This window comes from Onychostoma macrolepis, chromosome 15, assembly GCF_012432095.1.
Source record: "Onychostoma macrolepis isolate SWU-2019 chromosome 15, ASM1243209v1, whole genome shotgun sequence".
In the NCBI taxonomy this organism is placed as follows: Eukaryota; Metazoa; Chordata; class Actinopteri; order Cypriniformes; family Cyprinidae; genus Onychostoma; species Onychostoma macrolepis.
In genome coordinates, this window is record NC_081169.1 from 26,308,848 (window position 1) to 26,331,657 (window position 22,810).

Here is a 22,810-nt window from a genome sequence, read left to right on the forward strand (position 1 = left end):
GATTTTAACGGTAAAAAACTGTGAAAAAGCTACAGTAAAAACCTGTTAAATGGTTAACGGTAAGTTCCCCTAATATATACGGTGAAAAGCTGTAATAGACATTTCAGACAATTTTACAGTGAAATACCGCTTTTGGAAGTGAAAAAGTGTAAAATTTACAGGGAAACTGTAAATTGACGTTCCCAGAATTCTCTGCGTTGCATTTAAAATTTTGTTTGAATTTGATGTTTTTTCTTTGAAATAACTAGGTTTCTTCTTAGTTTTTTCTTATCAGTTATGTTTATTAGGGTTGTATGTTACATCTAATGTTGTTAAATTAATGTTTATTGCATATTTCAGTTTAATGAGTCTCACCATGATGTGTTTAGTGCTTGTGTGAATGACACTGTGCACCTTCTATATATGTTATTATTTAAAAGCTGCTTGTGATGGGCTTTGGTTCATCATGTGACTTTCTCATCACCTTCTGCGTTTGGTGGTTATCAGTGTATTTCAAAGGTACAAAACCGATTTCAGTACTTCAATTGGTTGGTATATTAACATTATATCAGTTAATGAAATTACAGTATTTAACTGTAAATTTGAGTTAAAACCGTAAAACCTAAAATGTCGCTACTGTATATTTTACGGTAGAATTCCAGCAACCACAGCTGCCAGTTTTTTCCCGTAAATTTTATGGAATTTTTTTTACAGTGTGGGGTACTTTTTATCCCTGTGTTCACCAAACCCATCTTGAGTGTTTGCTGCTAAAAAAGCTCATTTTTTAGCTTCATCTGACCATAGAAGCAAGTCCCATTTGAAGTTCCAGTCGTGTCTGATAACTGAATAAGCTGGAGTTGGTTTCTGGATGAGCTAGGAGCATTTTTCTTGAAACCCTCCCAAACAACATGTGGTGATATAGGTGCTGTTTGACAATTTTTTTTTTTAAGGTTTTCAGACCCCGAGACTCAACTATTTTCTGCAATTCTCCAGCTATGGTCCTTGGAGAGTCTTTAGCCACTCAAACTCTCCTTCTCACCGTGCATTAGGACGATATAGACACACGTCCTCTTCCAGGCAGTTTCGTAACATTTTATGTTGATTGGAAATTCTTAATTATTGCCCTGATGGTGGAAATGGGAATTTTCACTGCTCTAACTCTTTTCTTAAAGTCACTTCACTAATTTGTGAAGCTCAATTATCTTTTGCTGCACATCAGAAATATATTCTTTGGTTTTTCTCATTGTGATGGATGATTAAGGGAATTTGGGCTTTGTTTTCCCTCCTATTTATATATATATAGCCATGGCTGGATAATTTCATGTTCATAATTGTTAATATGAATGGGAATATACTTCAGAGATATTTTACTCATAAGAATTTCTAGGGGTGCCAATAATTGTGTCCAACGTGTATTTGAGAAAAACATTTATTTCATAATGATATTTCCCCCCATTTTAAATTCTTATTATCCAATGAAAGGTTAGATTTTTGTGAATTTTTCAAATAAAAGATCAAAAGGATTAACAATGCAGATTAATTTTCACAGCCGCCTTTGATCATATTTACCAAGGGTGCCGATATTTTTGGCCATGACTGTGTATGGTATTCTGGTCTCTATAGATCTCAGGTCCCTCCTTCAATGCAAATCTATAGTCATTTTTGTCCATTTTATTTTTTCCCTTAGCAAGATAATAATAGCAGGCCTCACTTTAACACCTGCTTGCAAAACACATGACCCTATATCTTTACTCTTCACTATCTCTGACAAATGGCAGACCAGAAGTCATTCATTTCTGATGAAGATTAATGGAATTTCATAGAATTCCGATCATTGGGTATGAAATTATTTTAGATCTGATTTGAACCCTGGATGCATTAAAATATTAAGACTTTATTAAACAAACAATGTATGATGTATTCACATCAAAACTGTGAGCAAAACCTGAGCTTTGCAGCTATTTTTTCCACTAAAATATTATACACAGTTTCTCTAAAATAGGAGTTTATGAAAAAAATATATTTTAATTATAATTATCTTTGTTTTTCTTTCAAACAGCTAATATAAACATCACAATAATCTACAAGTAATCCACATGACTGTGATGTATTTCAGATCAAAACTGTGAGCAAAACATCAGAATTACCATTATTTTTCCACTATAAGGTTATTATTTATATGCCATTTCTCTAAAATAGGCTGTTATAAATAATCATTTTGGAAATAATTTTTTTTTTTAATTGAATGTTTTTTACTTTTTTATGTAATTCATTTATTTTTATTTATAAATATTTTATAGTTGTTAAAATAGGTTATAATATACATAAATATATTGTTTTTCTTTTGTTTTGTGTGGGTATATTCATAATTCATTCATTATGCAAAGGGAATCAGCTGCTTCACAACTAATTAAATTTTCTGTGCGACTGCAACTAGGGGCAAAATGCAGCAATCATATGTGAATGATAGAGATAGTGGAAAGTCAGCTTCAAAGTAATATTTGCCTTTGCAAACACCTCAAATAAAGACTTTTCTGTAATATAACACTGAATGTTGTAAGCATGACATTCAGCTCAAGCTTCCCTGTAGCTCAAACATAGTGCTAGCAATGCCAAGGTCATGGATTTTATTACCAGGAAAAGCAAGCATTGATAAAATGTAAATGTGTACCTTGAATGCAATGTAAGTTGCTTTGGATGAAATTGTCTGCCAACTGCATTATTATAAATGTTTATTCTGTCTTTTCCCTCTAGAAGTTGGTGTTGTTGTTTGCTTTCCTATCCACAATGAAGACATACTTATTTCAAGACAAAAGAAGCTTCACCCTGTCTGAAAGATTTTCTGGTTGTTGCAGCAGTCTTGTGCAACATTTGTTCCCCCAATTCGGGCAGTGTTGAAACATTTCAGGGAGGTCAGTTGCTTGTCAGGGTGTCTGACTTGACTTTATAGCGACATTTGTAGCAAACGTCAATCTTGCCAGTCTGTTTGCTGATCATGAGACAAATTCAGATGCTTCTGCTCACTGCTTAGAAAACATTCTGACATGTTTGTGAAATGTTTAAAAGCTACTTAACATTTACTTTCAGGTCTTGTCTTTGAGGAGCAGGATGACTCACATGTTGATGATTAAGAGTCTCTGGCATCGTTCGCGTTGAATGGGCTGCGTCTAACATCGCAGGAGCCTGATCTCTAAAGTAGGTTCTTTAAATAGGAATCCAGACGTTATGATATTCCCAAAAGGGTTGAAATGGGAACGCCGCCTCCTTAGTGACCACTGACACTTTTTCTGATGATGACTCGATTCACCTGATGGAAAGAGAGAGATAGAGAAGGTGAGATAAAAAAGGAGGGTTTGGGGAATTATTCTTCTGTGGGGGTCAAGAGGTTTACTGGTCTAAAATTACTAATCCTACTTATACAGGGCTGTACTAAGGGTTCTGAATATACAGAAATCAAGAAAACATGGAAAAGGACACATTTTCCTTCGAGCAAGTCACTCTTTAGAATTCATTGGGACTTTATGTGTGTGTGTTTGCCGGGACCCAGACAGTGCTGGCATTGTTTGAGCATTCAATAAAAGGAGTGAATCATCAAGAAAGCATAACAGACCACAAAATATACACACACACACACACACACACACGCTTAGTCTCTGACTTCATTGCAGTTAAAATGTGAGCCTGATGCTCGCTTCCTTTCACATGCCCACTGTGTGTGCAAGAGAAAGAGAGAGTTTTTAAGGATAGTTCAACTCTGTTCTGCTTGACTGGGTCTGACTAGTCATTCTGTCATCTACTACATGTAGAAAGTAGAACACAGAACACTGTCTTTTTGTTTGCATAAGGTACAGAGAGAACAGTTGCGTCAGTAACTCCTAGTTTTCACCCATCAATTAGCAGCATCATTACTTCAAGAAAAACTGTATCGCTAAGAGGTTGCTCACGTAACATCAAATGTGTTTCATTTGAAGGAATAGTTCAAATGAAAATTTGCTGAAATTTTACTCACCCTCAGGCCATCCAAAAGATGAGTTTATCAACAGATTCGGAAAATTTATCATTACGTCACTTTCTCACCAATGGATCCTCTGCAGTGAATGGGTGCCGTCAGAATGAGAGTCCAAACAGCTGATAAAAAATCACAATTATCCACAAGTGATCACACTACTCCAGTCCATCAATTAATGTCTTCTAAAGTGAAAAAGCTCTAAACACATCCATCATTAAGATGTTTTTAATTTCAAACTTTTTTTCGGCTAAAATATGAGTCCTCTATACATAATATTGGTCTCAAGTCATTTTGTCTGAATCAGGAGTGAAATATGCAGAGATCAACCATAATTTACAAGCTAAAACAGTCCAAAACAGTTCTGAACAAATATGTGTGTGGATTTTGATTTGAGATGACAACATTGGATGGACTTTTTTTCTCAGGCGGAAGCATTATTATGGATTATGGAGTCATTTTTTGGCCAGATTAGGAATCAATTTATTTCTCATAAATACCCGGCTTTTTGCTTCACAAGAGATCATTTGATAGACTGGAGTTGAGTGGATTACTTGTGGATTCTTCAGCTATTTGGACTCTCATTCTGACGGCACCTATTCACTGCAGAGGATCTGTTGGTGAGCAAGTGATGTAATATTAAATTTCTCCAAATCTGCTCCCATGAAGAAGCAAACTCATTTACATTTTGGATGCCCTGAGGGTGAGTAAATTTTAATTTCTGGGTGAACTATTCCTTAATGTGGCTAGTATAGCTGAATTATTTTGGTCTGGAATAATTTGGGTTTGTATTGAGATCTTTAACTTTTGATTCTAGACTTTGGCAAGTCTGAGCACATGCAGTTTGCATGTGAAACTCTATGTGAAATTACCAATGTCTTTTTTTTCAGGAGACAAAATCTGAGAAGCAGCTATATTTTTTTTAACCATTTTATATATGTTATTATTCAGTTGATTTCTACTTCTATTTATTGCATATGGTAAAAGTAATTTTTTTATTATTATTCAAGAATGTATCCATTATTCCATATTTGGCACATTTCTGCTTTTTTCTCTTTTTTCACCACTACTTTTTACAGACACTATTTTTTTCCACTCACACTGTGCTCCATTTATTTCACTCCTAATTTATTTTAACGTGTTTATTGTTCTATGTCTACCTCATTATAGGCTCTGAATAGGTTTGTTGTATCCAGTTACTGGTTAGAGATTTGGAGCACGTACAGTATGTGAGCATGTTTGTACTAGGAAGATTGGGATAAGGGAAAGGGAGATGTAAAGAGAAAAATAGTTGTTTGAGTTTGTTTAGGAAAGTAGAAGAACTAAAAACGGAGAGCTAGACATTCCTGAGCTGGAGCAACAGCAATTTGTCAAACAGGGACGGACAGCATCTGGTTCTCATGGAGAGCAGATTGATGTGGTCCAGCACTTGGACTTATGGGTATTGTAGTCCCTATTGGCTGTGAAGAAAAAAAATGAGTAAAAGGAAGTCATAGAATAGTTTCCAAAGTGGTTGAAGTGAGAGTGGCGTTAACTTGCCAACTCTGCTCTTTTTTGTTTAGTTGGGCCGAAAAAATGTTCCTCATTAGATTCCTGTTATGTAGAACTAAGTGTAGAAAACTGATCTTTCTCATTTTAGGGTCTATTTACACTTATTCACTTCATTTGTCTTAATTGTTTGAAATGCTTTGCTCATTTTCAATGCTTCATGCACATAAATGCTTCTCCAAAAATTATGATTATTCCAACTATTGATGTGGTATTTCCAGCTATAATTAGTGATGATGTTAATGCTGTTTGGAATGAGAAAAGTTTACGTATGTGGCAAACAAAACTTGATTGCATCTTTTATGCATCGTCAAGTGTTGTTTATGTTCATCTCATTCTTGTTACTCACCCTGTTTTCTGAGAAAATCCAGTTTTTTGATTTTGTGTGCTCCTCTTTCTATAATTCATACATTTTCATGAAATTCAGTGGTTCTTTTCTGTTTTTGCCTTGTGTCAGTGGCCATGCATGCGTTAGTGCGAGAGAAAGCAGAGAGAGACGGCTGTTGTATAAATCCAGATCTGGTTTCTGAGACTTCTTTTTTTCTGTATAAAACTTTAAAGGGCTTCTTGCATTATTCACCACTTCAACCGCAGGACACACGCGCACACATGCTTACATTGAACCACTGAGAGTCTGCTTCTTCTTCTGCCTTTGTGTGTGTGTGTGTGTTTTGGTTCACTGAATGTTATAGGTGATATTTGACTTTAATGGCTGTAGTGGGAGAGCGTGTGGTGATTTAACAGGACTTGGGGGAGCATTTGGCTGAGCTTGGTCAGTGTACTGGATATCATTATGTACTTCTGGCAAGTAGTTACAATGTTGAATCACACACGACAGTGAAAGATGGCTTTTAGAAATCCACCAGGATATTCACACGTTCACGGTATGCGCTCACACACTGGCATGAGTAAGCGTTATTCTGTTACCATTAGTTCAAATCTGAGTCCAGTGAAACTTTACATTCCAGGTCCATGTTTGACATCATCATCTAATAAGAATAATTTACCTTACAGGATGATTCAGGGATACACTGTTTATTACAGCAATAAACATATATTACTTAGAGAGGTTAAAGAGTAAGTAAATTGGAGAAAAAGCAAGGAAGAGAGTGGGAAATATCTGGCTCTTGTTTGAGCGTCACTGTTGGATCAGCAAACACCGGAGCCCAGCTGTACTCCCACATCACTGTGTTAAAACACAAACACACACACTGGAAAAAGAGCCCTGCTTGCCTCAGTTTAAGAGTTTAATATGTTAAACTGTAAATTTTATACACCCACGTAAAACACAAGCTACATATTTACACTTCAACACCAATCACTTACAATGCAAATGACAAACAAAACTGCCTTAATACTTCCAGTTATTTTTAGTAATTTCTAATTTTCTTCATTTTTTTTTTTTTGCAGATGAGCTTGGAAAGTCTGATTCTTCATATTATGTTGCCTTTTTATGTCATATATTTTTTCCGATGTAGGCCTAGATGTATTTGTGTCTTTGTACTGTTTCAATATGCGAGTTTGTTTTGTTATGATTTAAATTAAATGATGCTGAGTTACACAACTGGGTGCGATCAACACAAAATCTTTGTGGGTTTTGTGTGCGTCTGGGTATGAACTGAGAAACAGAGCAGTATTTTTTTTTTTGTAGACATGACCTTCTCTCTCTCTCTCTCTCTCTCTCTCATTTTTAATGTGGTAGAATAATTGAATTATTGAACGCCCCCTGTCTCATTCTTAGCTATTTATAGAGAGATGCCCAAGGCAGAATTTTGTATCCAACTATTGTGCTAATGGTAAGCTAACATGTCGTGTCATAATTGCTGCTGTACTGCACATTTTAAATTGGTGTGACTGTACTTTATATTCATGATTATGTTTTCCCCGCTGGTATAATATTGCATTTGCTGCACTGCAAATCACTGCAGTTGTATAGCAGCACATGTTTTACACTTCTTCGCACAACTGGAAAAAGATTCTGGCAATAAATAGGTTTGTCGAAACAAAAACAAGGGGAAAGAACAAAAAAAAAACAAACAAACAAAAAAAAACATTTTCAATAAAAACACAATGACGATTAATGTTTTTGTTCTGAAAGTCCTCGGGTTTAGATTACAGACATCAGAAACCGCTCCTGCTATGCAGTGCGCTGATGGTGAACAGTACATGCCAGGGCTTTTTTGCACAGATGAGCAGCACGAAGGAATTCTGTGTGGGCGTTGTATGGTTTGCTGGTTGTCATGCTTCCTGTTGGAGCTGTTGCTGTGGCAGCAGAGCTTTCCCAGGCGATTTGGCAGGCATCTCTGTGGCCAAACGATCGATTGGTGGAAAAGTGTCAGCCTGCAGGCTTTTACTGATGATGTCATCATTATTGATCTGTCCGTGGGCTGAAATGAAACTAAATAGAAAGTGCTTCCTTTCTTCTTATGCATGTGAATGCAATCACTGCAGGGAGCGCTGAGCGATGCAGCACGATGTTGTTTATGAGCTGAAGTAGTTAATTCAGCTTTTGATGCTTTATGTGTGTGCTTGCATGGTAAACAATATTCATAATTAAAATACTTAACTAAAATAAATTATGTAGAGAATATTGCCTATTTTATATTCAACAAGACATGCTTTTGTTAAACTGTTTTTATAAGGAAAAAATCTATTTGAAATTTACAGTGAAATCAGTAAAAACATGTTCTCTGAATGATGCATCATTGATTATATTTTGTCAAAAGTATTTTTTTCTCATTATTTATAATTATTTTTCTATTTACAAAAGCGTGTTTTGTTGTTTAGTGACACTGTGCACATAATATGCACATAGTGTATTATTTTATCCATGCATGTTTTCCCAAGGGTTTGTTAAAAAAAAACACCCACCCACACAAGATTCCAATTTTATTCCTAATTGTCATTATTTTCTTATATATAAATTTGTTTTTGTATAATTCCTTTCTATTTTCTGCTAAGCATCTGACTGAAAAAAAGAAACTTGCAAGTCACTCTAAATAAAGACTTTAAGCACTGTATACACTAAGATCCTTCATGCTTTACTCCATCCTCCTCTTTCTCATATTCTTGCTTCCTTTTTTACCTGCTGCTCCCCTGGTATTAGTACAGTATCTTTATTAGGGCACAAAGATATCTTTGTGCTCCAAGCAGTCAGAAAGTGCTCAGAGTTTCGGCATCAAGTTCCCTCATCAGCGAAGAACAACAAGGGCACATAGAACGGATTATACTTCTTGCTCTTCTCCAATACCATAGGTGCAGACAGAAAGAGAGAGAGAGAGAGAGAGAGAGAGAGAGAGGGAGGGAGAGAAAGAAAGAAAGAGAGAGAGGGAGGGAAGACAGGTGTGCTCAGTCTGTAATGAACTCGGTATTATAGGATCACAGTAAGACAGGAATGGATTACGTCTGTTGTCATTAGTATTAACATCATTGCTTGTGTCTTAAATAAACAGCAAAGTCTCTGAAGGAGCTTTTGGGACTGTTCCTCAAACTTCAAGACGTGGTTTCAACATTCTTCCTTGTAAGGACTTCCTAAGCTACCTCTTCTGTCAAGGCTATAAATTTTGCCTCTGGAAGCTCTCTTCATCTGTCACTCGTTGCCCCTTTTCTCTCTCTTTTCCTCAGAACCAATCCGTTGTTAGCGGGAGGAGTCCCACCAGTGGACCTGAGGGACGGATAGCAGTGTTTCACGAGTTCGGCGGAGCGTTTGACGACTCCGAAGGTCCAAGGTCCGGTGGGGGGCTTATCGGGGGTGTCGGCTCCGGTACAAGCGAGCGACATGCTCCCGCCTCAGAGAATCGCGGGCCGAGAGCGGAGAGCGTTTCACTGGCGGACCGCCTCACCGTGGACCACGTAAGTGAACTCCGAATGTACAAACTAGATGCTTCAGTATTAGTTTTCCCTCAAAAAGACTCTTACTTACCGTCTTCGTCGTAGAAAAATGTGAGTTTAAGTGACATTTAAACGAACGTGTCGTCTGGAAGCGCCAGTGTTTTCCCGCTGGATGCGCGAGCCGCGCTGGATTAGTAACGGTCGCCTCTCTTCATCTCGCACGAGCTTGATAAAATATTCCGGCGCGAAGACTGTGATGCGCGCGCTCCTCCTGAAATTCTTCACTGCTTAGTGTAGCCTTTTGGGTTTGAAAGAACCGAGTCGAGTTTCATTCAGTCCGGTTTTGTATTATTTCTCACTTACTTAACACTTAATATACACAGTTCCCACATTCGCTGAAAACATCAGCGTTAGCTATTTAATGTCATAGATATTATACTGAATATACTGTTTTGTAGTTTAATTTTCTCTAATGTAATTAATCAGTAAATAATGTAAACATTGCACTTGTTTAATCAAGACATTTGTTTAAGAATACAGTTTTAATAAAAATGTGTTTGCATGCTTTCCCATATCAAAACCAGACTTCAGTTCTGCTATAGATTTGGAGTCTATTTATTTAGGCTATATGTCTCCTTGAGAGAAAACAGTTCAACTTCATTGGGTCACTCAGTCTTTAAATTGACGGTATCATGTTACTTTTGGTTTACATTAGCAAGTACATTAGACACTTTAAAATTGCGAAAGATACTTGAGACACCATTTGTAGTTTCTCAGATCACCCAACCCTCTGGAGAACTTCTAAACCCTTTCAAAAGGGTAGCTCTATGAGGATCTTGGAAGATAAAACCCATAAGCTCCTGTTAGAAATCTATAGACTGTCAATGGTTGCTCCAATATCCTCTTAATAAAGAAAAATTGAGGCACTTGAAACTGGTATTGAAGTTCCCACAACAATAAAGGGTGCTTGGAGGTTCTCCAGAAATCTCATGTTACTTGAGTGAATTGCCTAATTACTTAAAGCAACATGGACACTGTAAAGTGTTAAATTTCATTGTTTACTGTTTATTTATTTATGATATCCAATACTCCATTGTGCATTTAAGCTAAAGCAATGTTTCATATGCATGTAAAGGCTGTTGAAGCAACAGGCTGCAGCCAGATGTTTGTGTTAGATACTGAAGCTGGTCGTGGTCCATGGATGCATAATGTCATACTGGGAAGATGTATTCATGTATTCACCCTCTATCTCACTTAAATAATTAAATCCTAGGGAGAACTGGCATGCATGTGTTTTGTGTGCATATGTGTTGTGACAAGAGAAGAGGTTGAACTCCCTATTCCAGATGTTTCTGCGGCCTGAGGGAACGTACAAAGTTTTGTTAGAATTTAAATTTTTTCCTTGTGTTTGCATGCGTTTCTTTCTATGTGACCACAGCCTTCACCAAATCATTGTTTGCAGAATGAGGGGGAGGGAGGGGGGGTACAATTACTCTGCATTGTGGTGTACAGTTGAAAACATGTTGAGTATTAACACCCATACATGTTCAATACTTGCAGGAATATAATTTGCTTAAAATGTGACAATACTAAGTCTTTATATGCCCTCCAATTCTTATAAAAGTTTTTAACAATGCACTTGTTCATGAGTTCATATAATTTTTTAGAGAGATAAATACAGGCTGTTCTCATTAAAGGAGTTCAAGCATGCCAGAAAATAGTTTAAAGATGTTTACCTCACTCCTTTATTCATGTTTTGATAAAATTAAATACAGACTTTCATTTCAAACTCAATTTCATGCAAGTCAATATGGTTCTTATAAAGCATTGTTTCACAAGAAAATGTTTAGCTTTGTAATCTTGACTGTATTCATTATGAAATGCACTTGTGGATGCTTAAACAGGATCCCATTTAGACAACACAATTTAATTTAAACCCACACATACTTTAAACTGGATCTCTTGTGCTTTGCGTTGAAGACACAAAGTAAATTAGGCAAAGAGGTAGTCATTTGCAACAAGCCATATGAAGTAAACCATATTTTAGAATACGTAAATGAAGCTGCCAAAGCCTGTTAACACACTGAGTAAGGCTTTCTGTTGCCTGACTGTGATTTTTTGCTGTCTTTTGTGAATTGACTTGGATGTTAAACAGTTTTGCTGAAGTTTTTGAACTTCAGGACTGCTGTTTCAGCACTAGTGGTTTCCTTGGTCTGAAGCAAAACATTCTGTGTGTGTGTGTGTGTCTCGATGAAAGTGCAGTCATTGACAGCCACAGTCTAATTTTAACCCGGTAGATGACTGTCTGTAATTCATTTATGCTGATCTGTAACATGACTCAAACCAAGCGATTTATGCTGTGGCCAAATAAAAACAAGATCGAGAGAAAAAGGGGAGGATAGAATTACACTGCTTAAACTAATGCCCTCTAAAGGAACACATTCTTTTCTCATTTTGCAAACAGCCAACTGAATTGCAGTGGAAATCAAATACTCACGAACTCTCTTACCTGCAAGGTGAAACCGTGGTAAAGGACCAACCAGTGAGATACAAACATCAAAAACAACCTGTTCACTTTTGATATGTAAAGAATGTAATGCGTGTATATACACGCTCAGAAATAAAAGGTACAAAAGCGGTCACTGGGGTGGTACCTTTTTAAAAGGTACATGTTTGTACCTAAAGGGTCCATTTTGGTACCTTAAAAGGTACATATTAGTACTTAAAGTGTACATATCTGAACCTAAAAGGTACAAAAGTGTACCTTTTGAAAAGGTACCGCCCCAGTGACAGCTTTTGTACTTTTATTTCTGAGAGTGTATAGCATGACAAAATGTGTGTGTAAATATATAATATTTTTATTTAATATTAATCCAACTTTTACTCTTTGGTCTATTAAAATAAGTACTAAGACTGCATTTATTTGATCCAAAATACTTGTGTTTTTATAATGTTGTTTGTTTCTGTGATGCAAAGCTGAATTTTCAGCATCGTTACTCCAGTCTTCACAGAAATCTTTCTAATATGCTGATTTGCAGCTCAAGATTTCTTATTATCAGTGTTGGAAACGGTTGTGGAAACCATGGTACATTTTTTCAAGATTCTTAATGAATATGGTGATGGATCTGTCATAAGCATTAGCAAAATCACGTCAACAACAAAAAAATAATAAAGTCCATAGCCACAAACAGGGGTCAGAGTGAAATTGTGATGGTCTTTAATGACTCTTGCTTCCACAAGGAAAAAGGTGACTTCAGACATCCACGATGACAAAAATCAAAATGTTTAACACACAATCTCACTCACATGGACACGGAGTAAAAAGTGTCATATGACATTGCTCTAGCCTTCCTCAAACTCACAGAGGACAAACAGCACAACTTTACCAAGATAAGTAGCTTCACCAACTAACTCTCTAGACAAGACATACACTGAATTTAAAGGAGGTGGCCTGCACCATTTAAGAAAGAGGGGAGTAACAAAAGTTACAAATACACAGACATGAACCACAAAAATCCTGGAATTAATATAGTACATTCAACTAAAATTAGAGGCATGGAAAACTTTAGTTAATATAAATAGCAATGTGCTAGACAAAATTCACATTGATCATTGATTTTCCAATGTTCCCTCCAACTAAGCATAATTGGTACATTCCAACTTCCTTCAGAAATCTTATAAAACAGCTCAACTTCCTGTTTGAACCCTTTCGTTAGCAGTCTGGCTTGGGTACACATGACACAGCAGGCACATGTTATCTAAATCCTATTTTTAATCTGTATCTTAATCAGAAGTTGTTTCAGTTTTAGTCATCTTTCAGTCAAGAGAATTTTAACTGGTTTTAACAGTTAGCTTTAAGCCAAATAACCAAAGCCCGTGCACGGACTCTGTTAAAGTGACAAATAAAGATAACATGCTAAATCAATGTGCTTGCTTTTATTGATCAGGGCAAAGATAGTCTGTAGAAGATGTGGCCCAATACATACAAGTTCAAAACAACAGCATTTATTTGAAAGACAGTTTTTAATTTTAAGTGCCTTTACTTTCACTTTTGATCAATTTAATGCATCCTTGCAGAATACAATTATATATTTTTCTTTCCTTTGTGATATTGCTGTGCCGTAAGACAATTAGTGCACATGTTTTCAACAGTGACTCTTTATTAACTTGCCATTTAGCTGCTCTTTAGCCGACGTGTAACGGTACACTAAAAATGCTAGTAATGGCCGCTTTCAAAACACTGCTTCGTGAAGCTTTGAAACTTTTGTTTCGAAACAGTGGTTCAGAGCATGTATCAAACTGCCAAAGTCACATGATTTCACGACCTTTTAGAAATTTCAATGGCGATCTCTGTGAACCAATGAATCATGCGACTTCACTGAGAGCTTTGCGTCACTGACCGCCAGTTATTTTTATGCAGTTTGTGTTAAGTAGTAAAAAGCAGAAATTTAAAAGGCGAAATTCAGTAAACACCTTATGCAGATTTTGTACAGGCAAGCAGATGAGGCCAGAAAATGGTTTCCCATAGAAAACCAGTAGAAGGAAAACACTGAACCTTTAAGCGGATTGCGTTCATATTCAGCCTCATCTGCTTGCCCATGTAAACTATGCATCATTAATATAGAGAATATTACAGTTTTAATTATATTAACGCACTTTAAGTGTTTTTACGATGTTTTGTTCGCACACGGTTTAATGATTGAAATATTGCCGCGGGTGCTTAATATGGATTGCAAATGGCCAAAACTTGCATTTTGTTCACATACCTTTGTTTTATTCTTTTGAGAGGGGGATCTAAATATTTGCAGCTGTGAAACATGGAAAATTGACAAGGCTTGTCCTGCAGTTCTATGGATGTTTTGCCCTCCAGATCTTTGAGCTGGTCACGTGACTGAAAACTGAGTTGATTCAAAGCTTCAAAAAGGTTCTTTTCTCCCATCACTACTTAATGCTGAGAAACTCCGTCACGGATCCTTGAGATAAATGCCATACTCAAAGGCACACTTGTTATATGGTTCTTAATGACAGGGATTATTGATGCCTTCACAATGTTTGCGTCACTGACCACAATGGTCAGATAATCACCAAATGATCTCCCATGCTGCTTATATTCTCACATTTACACTTGACCTTATCTGTAACAAATAGTCCACTGGAGGCAAGTTGTGATGAACCCAAGTGAAGTTTAATAATAGCCCAAGTAAACTCTAAAATACAAATGAAGTCTTGACTGGAACAGGTTTGACTTGGCATGAACAGAAACACAAACTCACCAACAGCAGGTTACACGGATCAATACACGACAGGAGACAAAGGCTACATGAGGGCTATATATACCAAACAATCATGGTCACATGACACAATCCAACCAATGGGAAACAAGACACATGACTAAGACAACCAATGAGAACATGACACATGAAACAAAAGAACCAATCAGAACATGACACTAGGCAGTAATACATAAAGGCAAGGGAAGCAAGACACCAACAGCATGAATCAAATTATAAAATAAAAGACATGAAAACAAGAACATGAAACAAACTCCAAAACAAACCCCAAAACCAGGCGTGACATTATCGTCTGTTCAGCTAGGATGTATATGCATATATATCACTTACTTTGATTTTGTCGTTGCTCTTTTGTTGTGGAACTTGTGCTTCTTTCTGAACTGCATGTGTTTACAGGTGTGTGAGAGTGGCATGTTGTAGTCGTCTGCGCTTTATGTGGTTCGCTCTGATGGTCCTGACGGTCCTCTGCGTGGCGCTGCAGATGCTGGGAGTCGTCCGACAGGCCAGGTTGATTATGTTTTACAAAAAGAAATGCATGGTGACTTATACAAAGCGAATTATAAACAGATTGAGGAAGACTTTGAAATTAGATTTAACAACTTGCAACAAAATGTGATGTGATGTGTTGTGAACATTTAGAGAGACATTTTAACAGCTTTTATTGGATGGTATTTTCATTACAATTACCTTTCTTGACAAAATTATATATACATGTAGAGGGAGACTTTTTAACTCCAAATTAAAGGGATAGTTCACCCAAACATGAAAAATCTGTCATCATTTACTCATCCTCAAGTAGTTTCAAACCTGTATGCATTTCATTGTTCTGCTGAACACGAAGGAAGATATTTTGAAGAAACTTTGTAACCAGGCTGTTTTGGGGCACCATTGACTTCCATAGTAGGAAAAAAATACTATGGAAGTCAATGGTGCCCCAGAACTGCTCTGTTTCCCACATTCTTCAGAATATCTTCCTTTGTGTTCAGCAGAACAAAGACATTCATAAAGGTTTGGAACTACTTGAGGGTGAGTAAATGATGACAGAATTTTCATTTTTGGGTGAAATATCCCTTTAATAGCTTTCATTGGGCGATATTTCCATTAAAGTCAATGGAAATATCTTTACAAAATGACAAACTTAATATAAACTAAGTATCATATATTTATGTAACATGTACATATATTATATTATAGATAACTTCAAATCAGATTTGTGTTAGTTGCATAAGGGTCAGCATCTAAAATGTACTGTCTCTTTCTTTCTCTCTCTCTCAGAAGTGCCAAGGTTTTGAAACTTGTGAGTGAGCAGCTGGTCAGAGTGCCTGCAGAGATCCACAGGCCCATAAAGCGCAAAGACTGGGAAAACCTTTGGTCTGACTCCGCAGCTATTGCTGAAGAACCAGTGGACCAGCATCCTTTCATACAGAGACGAGACGAGAGCGAAAACTCTCCTTCAGAAGAGGGAAGGGACCAAGTCTTGGAGGATACAAGAAAAAAGCTTACTAGCACCACCAAAGCAGCTCCACCAATAGAGGCGAATAAACTCTGGCTTGACCAAGAATTTCCAAAAAAGCCACATAGACCAGCTTTCCCCAAAAGGACCCCAGGAATTAAAAAAACACCACACTCTGATGACTATAATGATAAATATACAGTAAAATCACGAGCTGACAACACTGTCACGTGTCAGCCCAAAAACCACATTGTCTTCCTCAAGACACACAAGACTGCAAGCAGCACTATACTGAACATTCTCTATCGTTATGGGGAAAGCCATAACCTGACCTTTGCCTTGCCGCTGAACATGCACAGCCAGTTATTTTACCCAGCATTCTTTGCAGCACACTTTGTGGAGGGTGTCAGGACTCGCAGTGTGAAGGAGTTCCACATCCTGTGCAATCATATGAGATTCAGCTCACAAGAGGTCAGTCCGAGAGCACAGTATCCATACTATTGTACCAAAGCATGCACCCGAAAGTAGTTGTTTTGCAGGATTGGATGAATAATAGAATATTCATGACATTACTCAAGACACTAGAGGCACAACATTATGCAAACTCTCATGCACTGGTCAATTTTGAGAATTTGGGCTTTAAGCTTCCATGTCTTCTTTCAAACTAGTGGATAGAAAAAAATCCAAAATACACCTTTAAGGGTTTATTTTGATACACTTTATCTATTTGTGTCTTTAGATTTCAATTACAGTACATATCTTTTAAAGGCCATTTTCTCAAAATGAGTTTTCTCATGTACTGAGCCAGAAATCTCCATTTCAGAAGCCTTTACCAGACCCATTTTATTACTATCTATGTTGTATTGTATCTATAAGGTTTGTTGTTCATACATCATTCTCCTGATTTAAATTACATTTTAGTCCTACAACCAGTGAAAACATTTTTTCCTGGTTGTTGACAGTATTTTCTGATTTATAGTGTGATTTAAAAAAGAGATATCCCAAATTATCTCTGTAAAACCCTTTATCTCTAATATGTCACCAAAATGAAACAAGCAATTTGAACCTAGCTTTATACAATTTTCAGATTTCTGTCCTGCAAAGGTATGCACATGTGTTTATATTTAAATTTTATAATGCCCTATTTGCATATTTAAACAACATTCAGAAAACTTGTAATACAAATCAATTGTCTTAATGTACTGTGATTAATCAACTGGGGAATATAGTGATATCTATTACTTATTTTTTATTTATTTTTTTTTTTTACCATATTCGCCTATATTGTTTTGTCTTTAAAATTAAAGAGTTTAAAAAGAAGCCCTTAAACGCCAGGGACTGAAAATAAATAAATAAATAAATAATGATAGTAAATATTACATAATAAATCATGCAATGCATTAAGACATGGTAACTGTTTTTGATTAAATAAGTTTTTAATTTTTTTTATTTTTTATTTTTCCTAATGATGCATGTGAACAGAGACTCCAAATAAAAGATAATACTTTCTATTGTTTATTTTTATTTCATTTTGTTATTTATTTGCCCTTATATATAACCGCATATACCATTAAGCACCTTTGAGGTGAATATGTTTGCAACTTTATTAAAACTGTGGTGTGAAAGCAATCCTAGATATGCGTAGACCACTTAGCAAGCACATAAATCATTTGATGCAACTGACTATTTTCATTTTCAAGAGGAAGACGAAGCACCCAGTGCTAGATGAAAGCAGGCAGGTGCAGATCTGAATGATTTAGAAGACATTTGCACTAATTGCATGTAAATTGCATTCTGGGATGGAACTTCGGTTGAGCGGAATGTGTTTATGATTCTGAAACAAAGAGCAAGAGTTCAAATTTTTTTTGACTTATGAATATTTTATTCATAAGTTCATATTGTCTTTTCTGACTTGCAGGTGCGGAAAGTGATGCCTAAAGACACATTCTACTTTTCCATTCTTCGGAATCCAGTGGCGATGATGGAATCCCTGTTTGTTTACTACAAAGCGATCCCAGCTTTCCGTGCTGTCAAAAGCCTTGAGGACTTTCTGATCCAGGGTAGGCGGAGCTACAATGCGTCTGTGCCTAATAACCACTATGCACGTAACATTTTGACCTTCGACTTTGGTCTGGATAATACAGCACCTGAGAACGACACCGAGTTGGACAGACGTAGCGCTGAGGTAATCGCCGCCGTGGAACGTGACTTTCCGCTAATCCTCATCTCAGAGTATTTCGATGAATCGCTGGTGCTTCTAAAACACGCCCTCTGCTGGTCACTGGATGATATTTCGTCTTTCCGCCTCAATAGTCGCAGTGAACGTTCTCGCAGGCCCTTGAGCACAGAGACCGCAGAGCGGGTAAAAGAGTGGAATTCACTAGATTGGCGATTGTACCAGCACTTTAATGCCACTTTCTGGAAACGCATAGACTCCACACTTGGGCGGACGAAGCTCCAACAGGAAGTTGAACTTCTGAGGGCAAAGAGGAGGAATCTTGAGCAAATGTGTCTTCAGGAAGGAGGGGCAGTAGATCCTGCACAGGTCCATGATTCATCACTGAAGCCGTTTCAGTATGGCGCAGCAGTTATTCAAGGTTATAACCTTCGACTGGAGTTAAATAATGACACTCGTCAGCTTTGTCAGAGGTTGATTACACCTGAACTACAGTACACCACAGCTTTGTACACCAAACAGTTCCCTCAGCTGGCAGCCGTGCGTGCTGCTGCTGCAAAAAAGATTGCGGCTTCCAGAAACACTGCAACGCACCGAGCTGTTAAGCGCAATATTGAGACAAATGTTCACACAGCAATGACGAACAATACCTCACATAGCAATACAAATAAAGCCACTGTGGATGAACCTAGCTTACACATTTTAGCTAAGTCTGTTCATAATGAGAGACAAAACTATTTTGATGTAACAAGAGTATAAAGAAATAAAAAGAAACTCACGTAAACATTCCACACAAAAACACTTTATAAACTCAAACATGCATAGAGAACCACAAGAACCTGGTTTATTGAGATGAATTCATCAATTAGAACTCATAACAGAAATAAGTAACTAAGGAGCAGTCAGAAATGAACGCATTAAAAGATTTGGCTGGCAAAAAATCTCTGCTGTCCAACATAAATAGTGTAGCGACGTATGAAGCACAGCTCATATAAAAGTTACTTTCAAAGCAAGCAATTTTTGGTTGGTGAACACAGTAAATTTGCATCACCAACTTGAAAAAGAGGGAACTTTTTCGCCCTCACTGACTCCTGATTAGGGTTGGTTTGGTGTCGTTTGAATTTGATCAATTCCGATTCCAATTCTGCTTATTGATTCCGATTCTTATCGATTCCCAGTTTCAATTCCAATGTGGTTAAAAAAAATGGAAGTCAAACATTTGGATATCAAACATATTTATTCTGTCTCTTTTTGCAAAACATTTAATTGCTACTGAACACCATGAACAAAAATCAGCTCGATTAAGAGCTGTTTGCCTGCAAAATAGAGCTGCACGATTCTGGATAAATTGAGACTTTCTTTTTTTTTTTTATGGGACAAAATCTCATGGAATTTATGAATGGAATGAATCAGTGACTCAATGACTCACTTGTTTCATTACTGGATGAATCAGTGTTTTTGAATGAATCTCTTGAATGAATGATTCAAATACGAATCAATTTTTTAACAGCCCCTTTTTGCCGCCTAAAAAAAAAAAAAAATGGGAATTGATAGGCGGTATTGAAATTTTACAACAAGTATCCGATTATGAAATTGGAATTGATTTTCGATTCCCAACACTACTCCTGATTCCAATTGAACTGACTGGATTTTGCCAGCGAAATATTGCTGAGCAACGTTAAATGTGGCCTCACGTTTAGAATACAAACAACACCGTTCCATTCAGTACGGTTTATATTTATTTTTACAAAGCTTTTAACAACTGTAATCATCACAGTGCAACTTTATACAGATTTAAGGTGTTACCACCTAGTTAGCAGTATTTCTGCATCGCTTTTTAAGCAGCTGCTTTCTTCCGGTGCTCAATCGCTGCAGCAAAAGAAATCAAATTTTACCTGAATTGCAAATTTGAATTTGCTGTCTGGGACGAATGTGTTGCAACAAAAATAAATGTTTTACTATTGAGTTCTCACAGACTGCTCGTAATAATAAAAATACAGTACAACGATACCAGTGTAGTCCGTTTTGCGAACAAATGACTTTCGGGACGACAAACCATTGACTCCTATGATGAGATGGTTATTTTTAGTGAATCAAAAGCATATATCGAGACCAGTGTAGTCCAATTAACGAGGAAATTACTCTTATGAGCAGGTGCAGTTTAGTGAATCAAAAACATACATCCCAACCAGAGTCATTGAAGAATGAGCCAGTTCTTTTAATGAGTCGTTCAAAAAGACGAATCGTTCGACGAATCGTTCACTGAATTGAATCCAGAGAGGCAATGAATCACCATCCGATTCACTTACGGAATTGGCCTAGTTATCATTATTTTTAGTGATATCCGTATCGAAATGAATCAAGGTTTATGTCAGTATCATTAATGATGTCTATATGACAGCGTTTTTTAAATTTTTTTTTTAAATAGGCTTAATTAAACAATATTTTTTTTAGGAATGGTAGCCTATTATCAAAGTTTTGATTAAAATATTTTGTCTCCATATGACATCTATTAATTTCTGCTTTACCCTCCAGCAAAACCAACGATATCTAATGTACCTGATAATTTGGGCTCTTAAAATGTCACAGGCTATGATTATGGTGTGAGACAACAATAATCAAGCGTGATTCATTGTCTTAGAAGACTAAGTAATGTCTCGTTTACCTTGTTTGCACATAAATCGTCTCATTTTTATGAAAATGATTTTCCATTTGTAGACCAGAAGAGGCTTGCTGTGCCTGTTCAGCTGTGTTTTGTGTTTTGGAAAATGCAAAGCTTTCTGCTCAATATGGCTAAGCTATTTCTCTAAAACCAATGGTTCGAGTTTCCAATGTGAGTCAGAAGTTTATATAACATGGATAAGGTGTGTGTTTGGTCTCTGCAGAAGTACAGATTCGGATCAACTAGGTTTTTGTTATAATGCTAATTGGAAATTGACCTATACAAGCAATATTGTGAATAACTTGGAGAATAGGCATACACTTTGTAAATCCAGCTATTTATTTTTGCACCGTGTGACTTTTCAATTTGATTTGTTGTTAAATGTCACTGGAAGAAAGTGGAAAATATGTCACTGGCATTTTCAGACACATGAATCAGAGCCTAATGCAAAATACACTGAAAGGATCTATTAGATTTTTCTGTGCTATTTCTGAAATTAGAAATACAGTGGCCTCTAAAAGTATTCAGAAACTAAGGACACACACTTAAAGTTGGCTAGTGCTGTGGCATAGGACAATAAGAGCTGTTGGCTCAGGTTTGAGTCTGACCTGGTTCATGTCCTGATCCCATTTTATCTTTCCTATCTGCATTCTGCTGTCCTATAAATAACGACAAAATGCCCTAAAATAAAATGATATATAAACAGAATGTATGAACTTCAAAAATATCAAACCAGGTGAAATCAACAAACAAAACATATTAGAATTTTCTCAGAATTAACTGATGTTAATGTGATGTTTATGAAGTCGGGTTTACACATCAGATCGATCACTTGTAGTTCACTCTGAACATGATCCAAGCCTAAAAGTCCATATAATTTGGTTTTATTGGTTAATTCTATCATTTAAAGTCTAATAAATGTCATTCCATACAATAATTTAATTGAGAAGTGAGCTTTCTTTTAAAATGAACGCTCCTTGGTTTGGTATTTTATTATGCAACACAATGACAAGTGTGGTGTAAGTGTTCGAGTATTTAATGGAGGCTCTGTTTCTCATAAGTGGAACCATAATTAATGTAAACGTTCTGTATTATGATGGATTTAATACAATGGCCATCTACAAAACCAGTCTGCAAATCCAATGCATTATTGAGACCAATTTGAATGAAGAAAGCAGTCCATCTCAATGAAGGAAGCAGACTTATGCTAAGGGCTAATGCTGATTGCCAAGTTTTACCAGCCTTACTGAGACTCCGAAGGACCTGGACCTTGATCATTACCCAGAATGACTTGCCAGTTTCATAAAAGATCATCTGAACCAAAGTCTCAGAGCTAAAGTTGGCTTTGATGTTAGAGAGCAATATACTGTATATGTGCGGCACCTTATTTTCAAATCTCTGAAAGCTACAGTATATATGTTTCGTATTTATTAATAAAAGATTATTCTCTGGTGGTGGTTGTCGTCTCTGTACAAAACAAGCATGAAATATGTGCCCTGAGGTCACATATTTTCTTGTGGAATGAGTTTTGTGGCATAAGTTAAGAATCAAACCAACAGTCTTGTGTAACAGTGGATTTGTCACTCACCCAAAAGCCAAAGAGCAGAGGAGCTGCTGTGTTTGAAGGTTAGCGCTCACTAAGTTGTTTTTCATCAGTGTTGTTAAAAGAATGTGTTTGGACAGATATGAAAGACTTTTTAATCATCTTGGATTTTAGAATGGAGATCTGAATTCATCAACTGTAACCAAAAAAGATTGTATATCCACATGTTTCAACGGCAGAATGTTAAACAAGTGCACAAACAATTCATCTGCTACATTTAAAAAAAATATAATAATTTAATTGACTGGCAAAATCACCAAA

General features: G+C 36.6%; 1 protein-coding gene across 2 annotated transcripts; it reads left to right on the forward strand.

Annotated features, from left to right (window-relative positions):
• Positions 1-8,855: 8,855 nt before the first annotated feature.
• gal3st2 (galactose-3-O-sulfotransferase 2) lies at positions 8,856-22,397 on the forward strand. Of its 2 annotated transcripts, none has more exons than XM_058745384.1 (4): positions 8,856-9,385; positions 15,052-15,162; positions 15,931-16,579; positions 18,027-22,397. In XM_058745384.1, exons 1-4 carry the CDS (start codon positions 9,312-9,314, stop codon positions 19,041-19,043), a joined length of 1,851 nt encoding a protein of 616 aa, XP_058601367.1. In that variant the 5' UTR covers positions 8,856-9,311; the 3' UTR covers positions 19,044-22,397. The 2 variants fall into 2 exon arrangements, with proteins under 2 accessions (XP_058601367.1, XP_058601368.1); XM_058745385.1 differs by lacking the exon at positions 8,856-9,385 and adding an exon at positions 12,296-14,962.
• Positions 22,398-22,810: the final 413 nt, after the last annotated feature.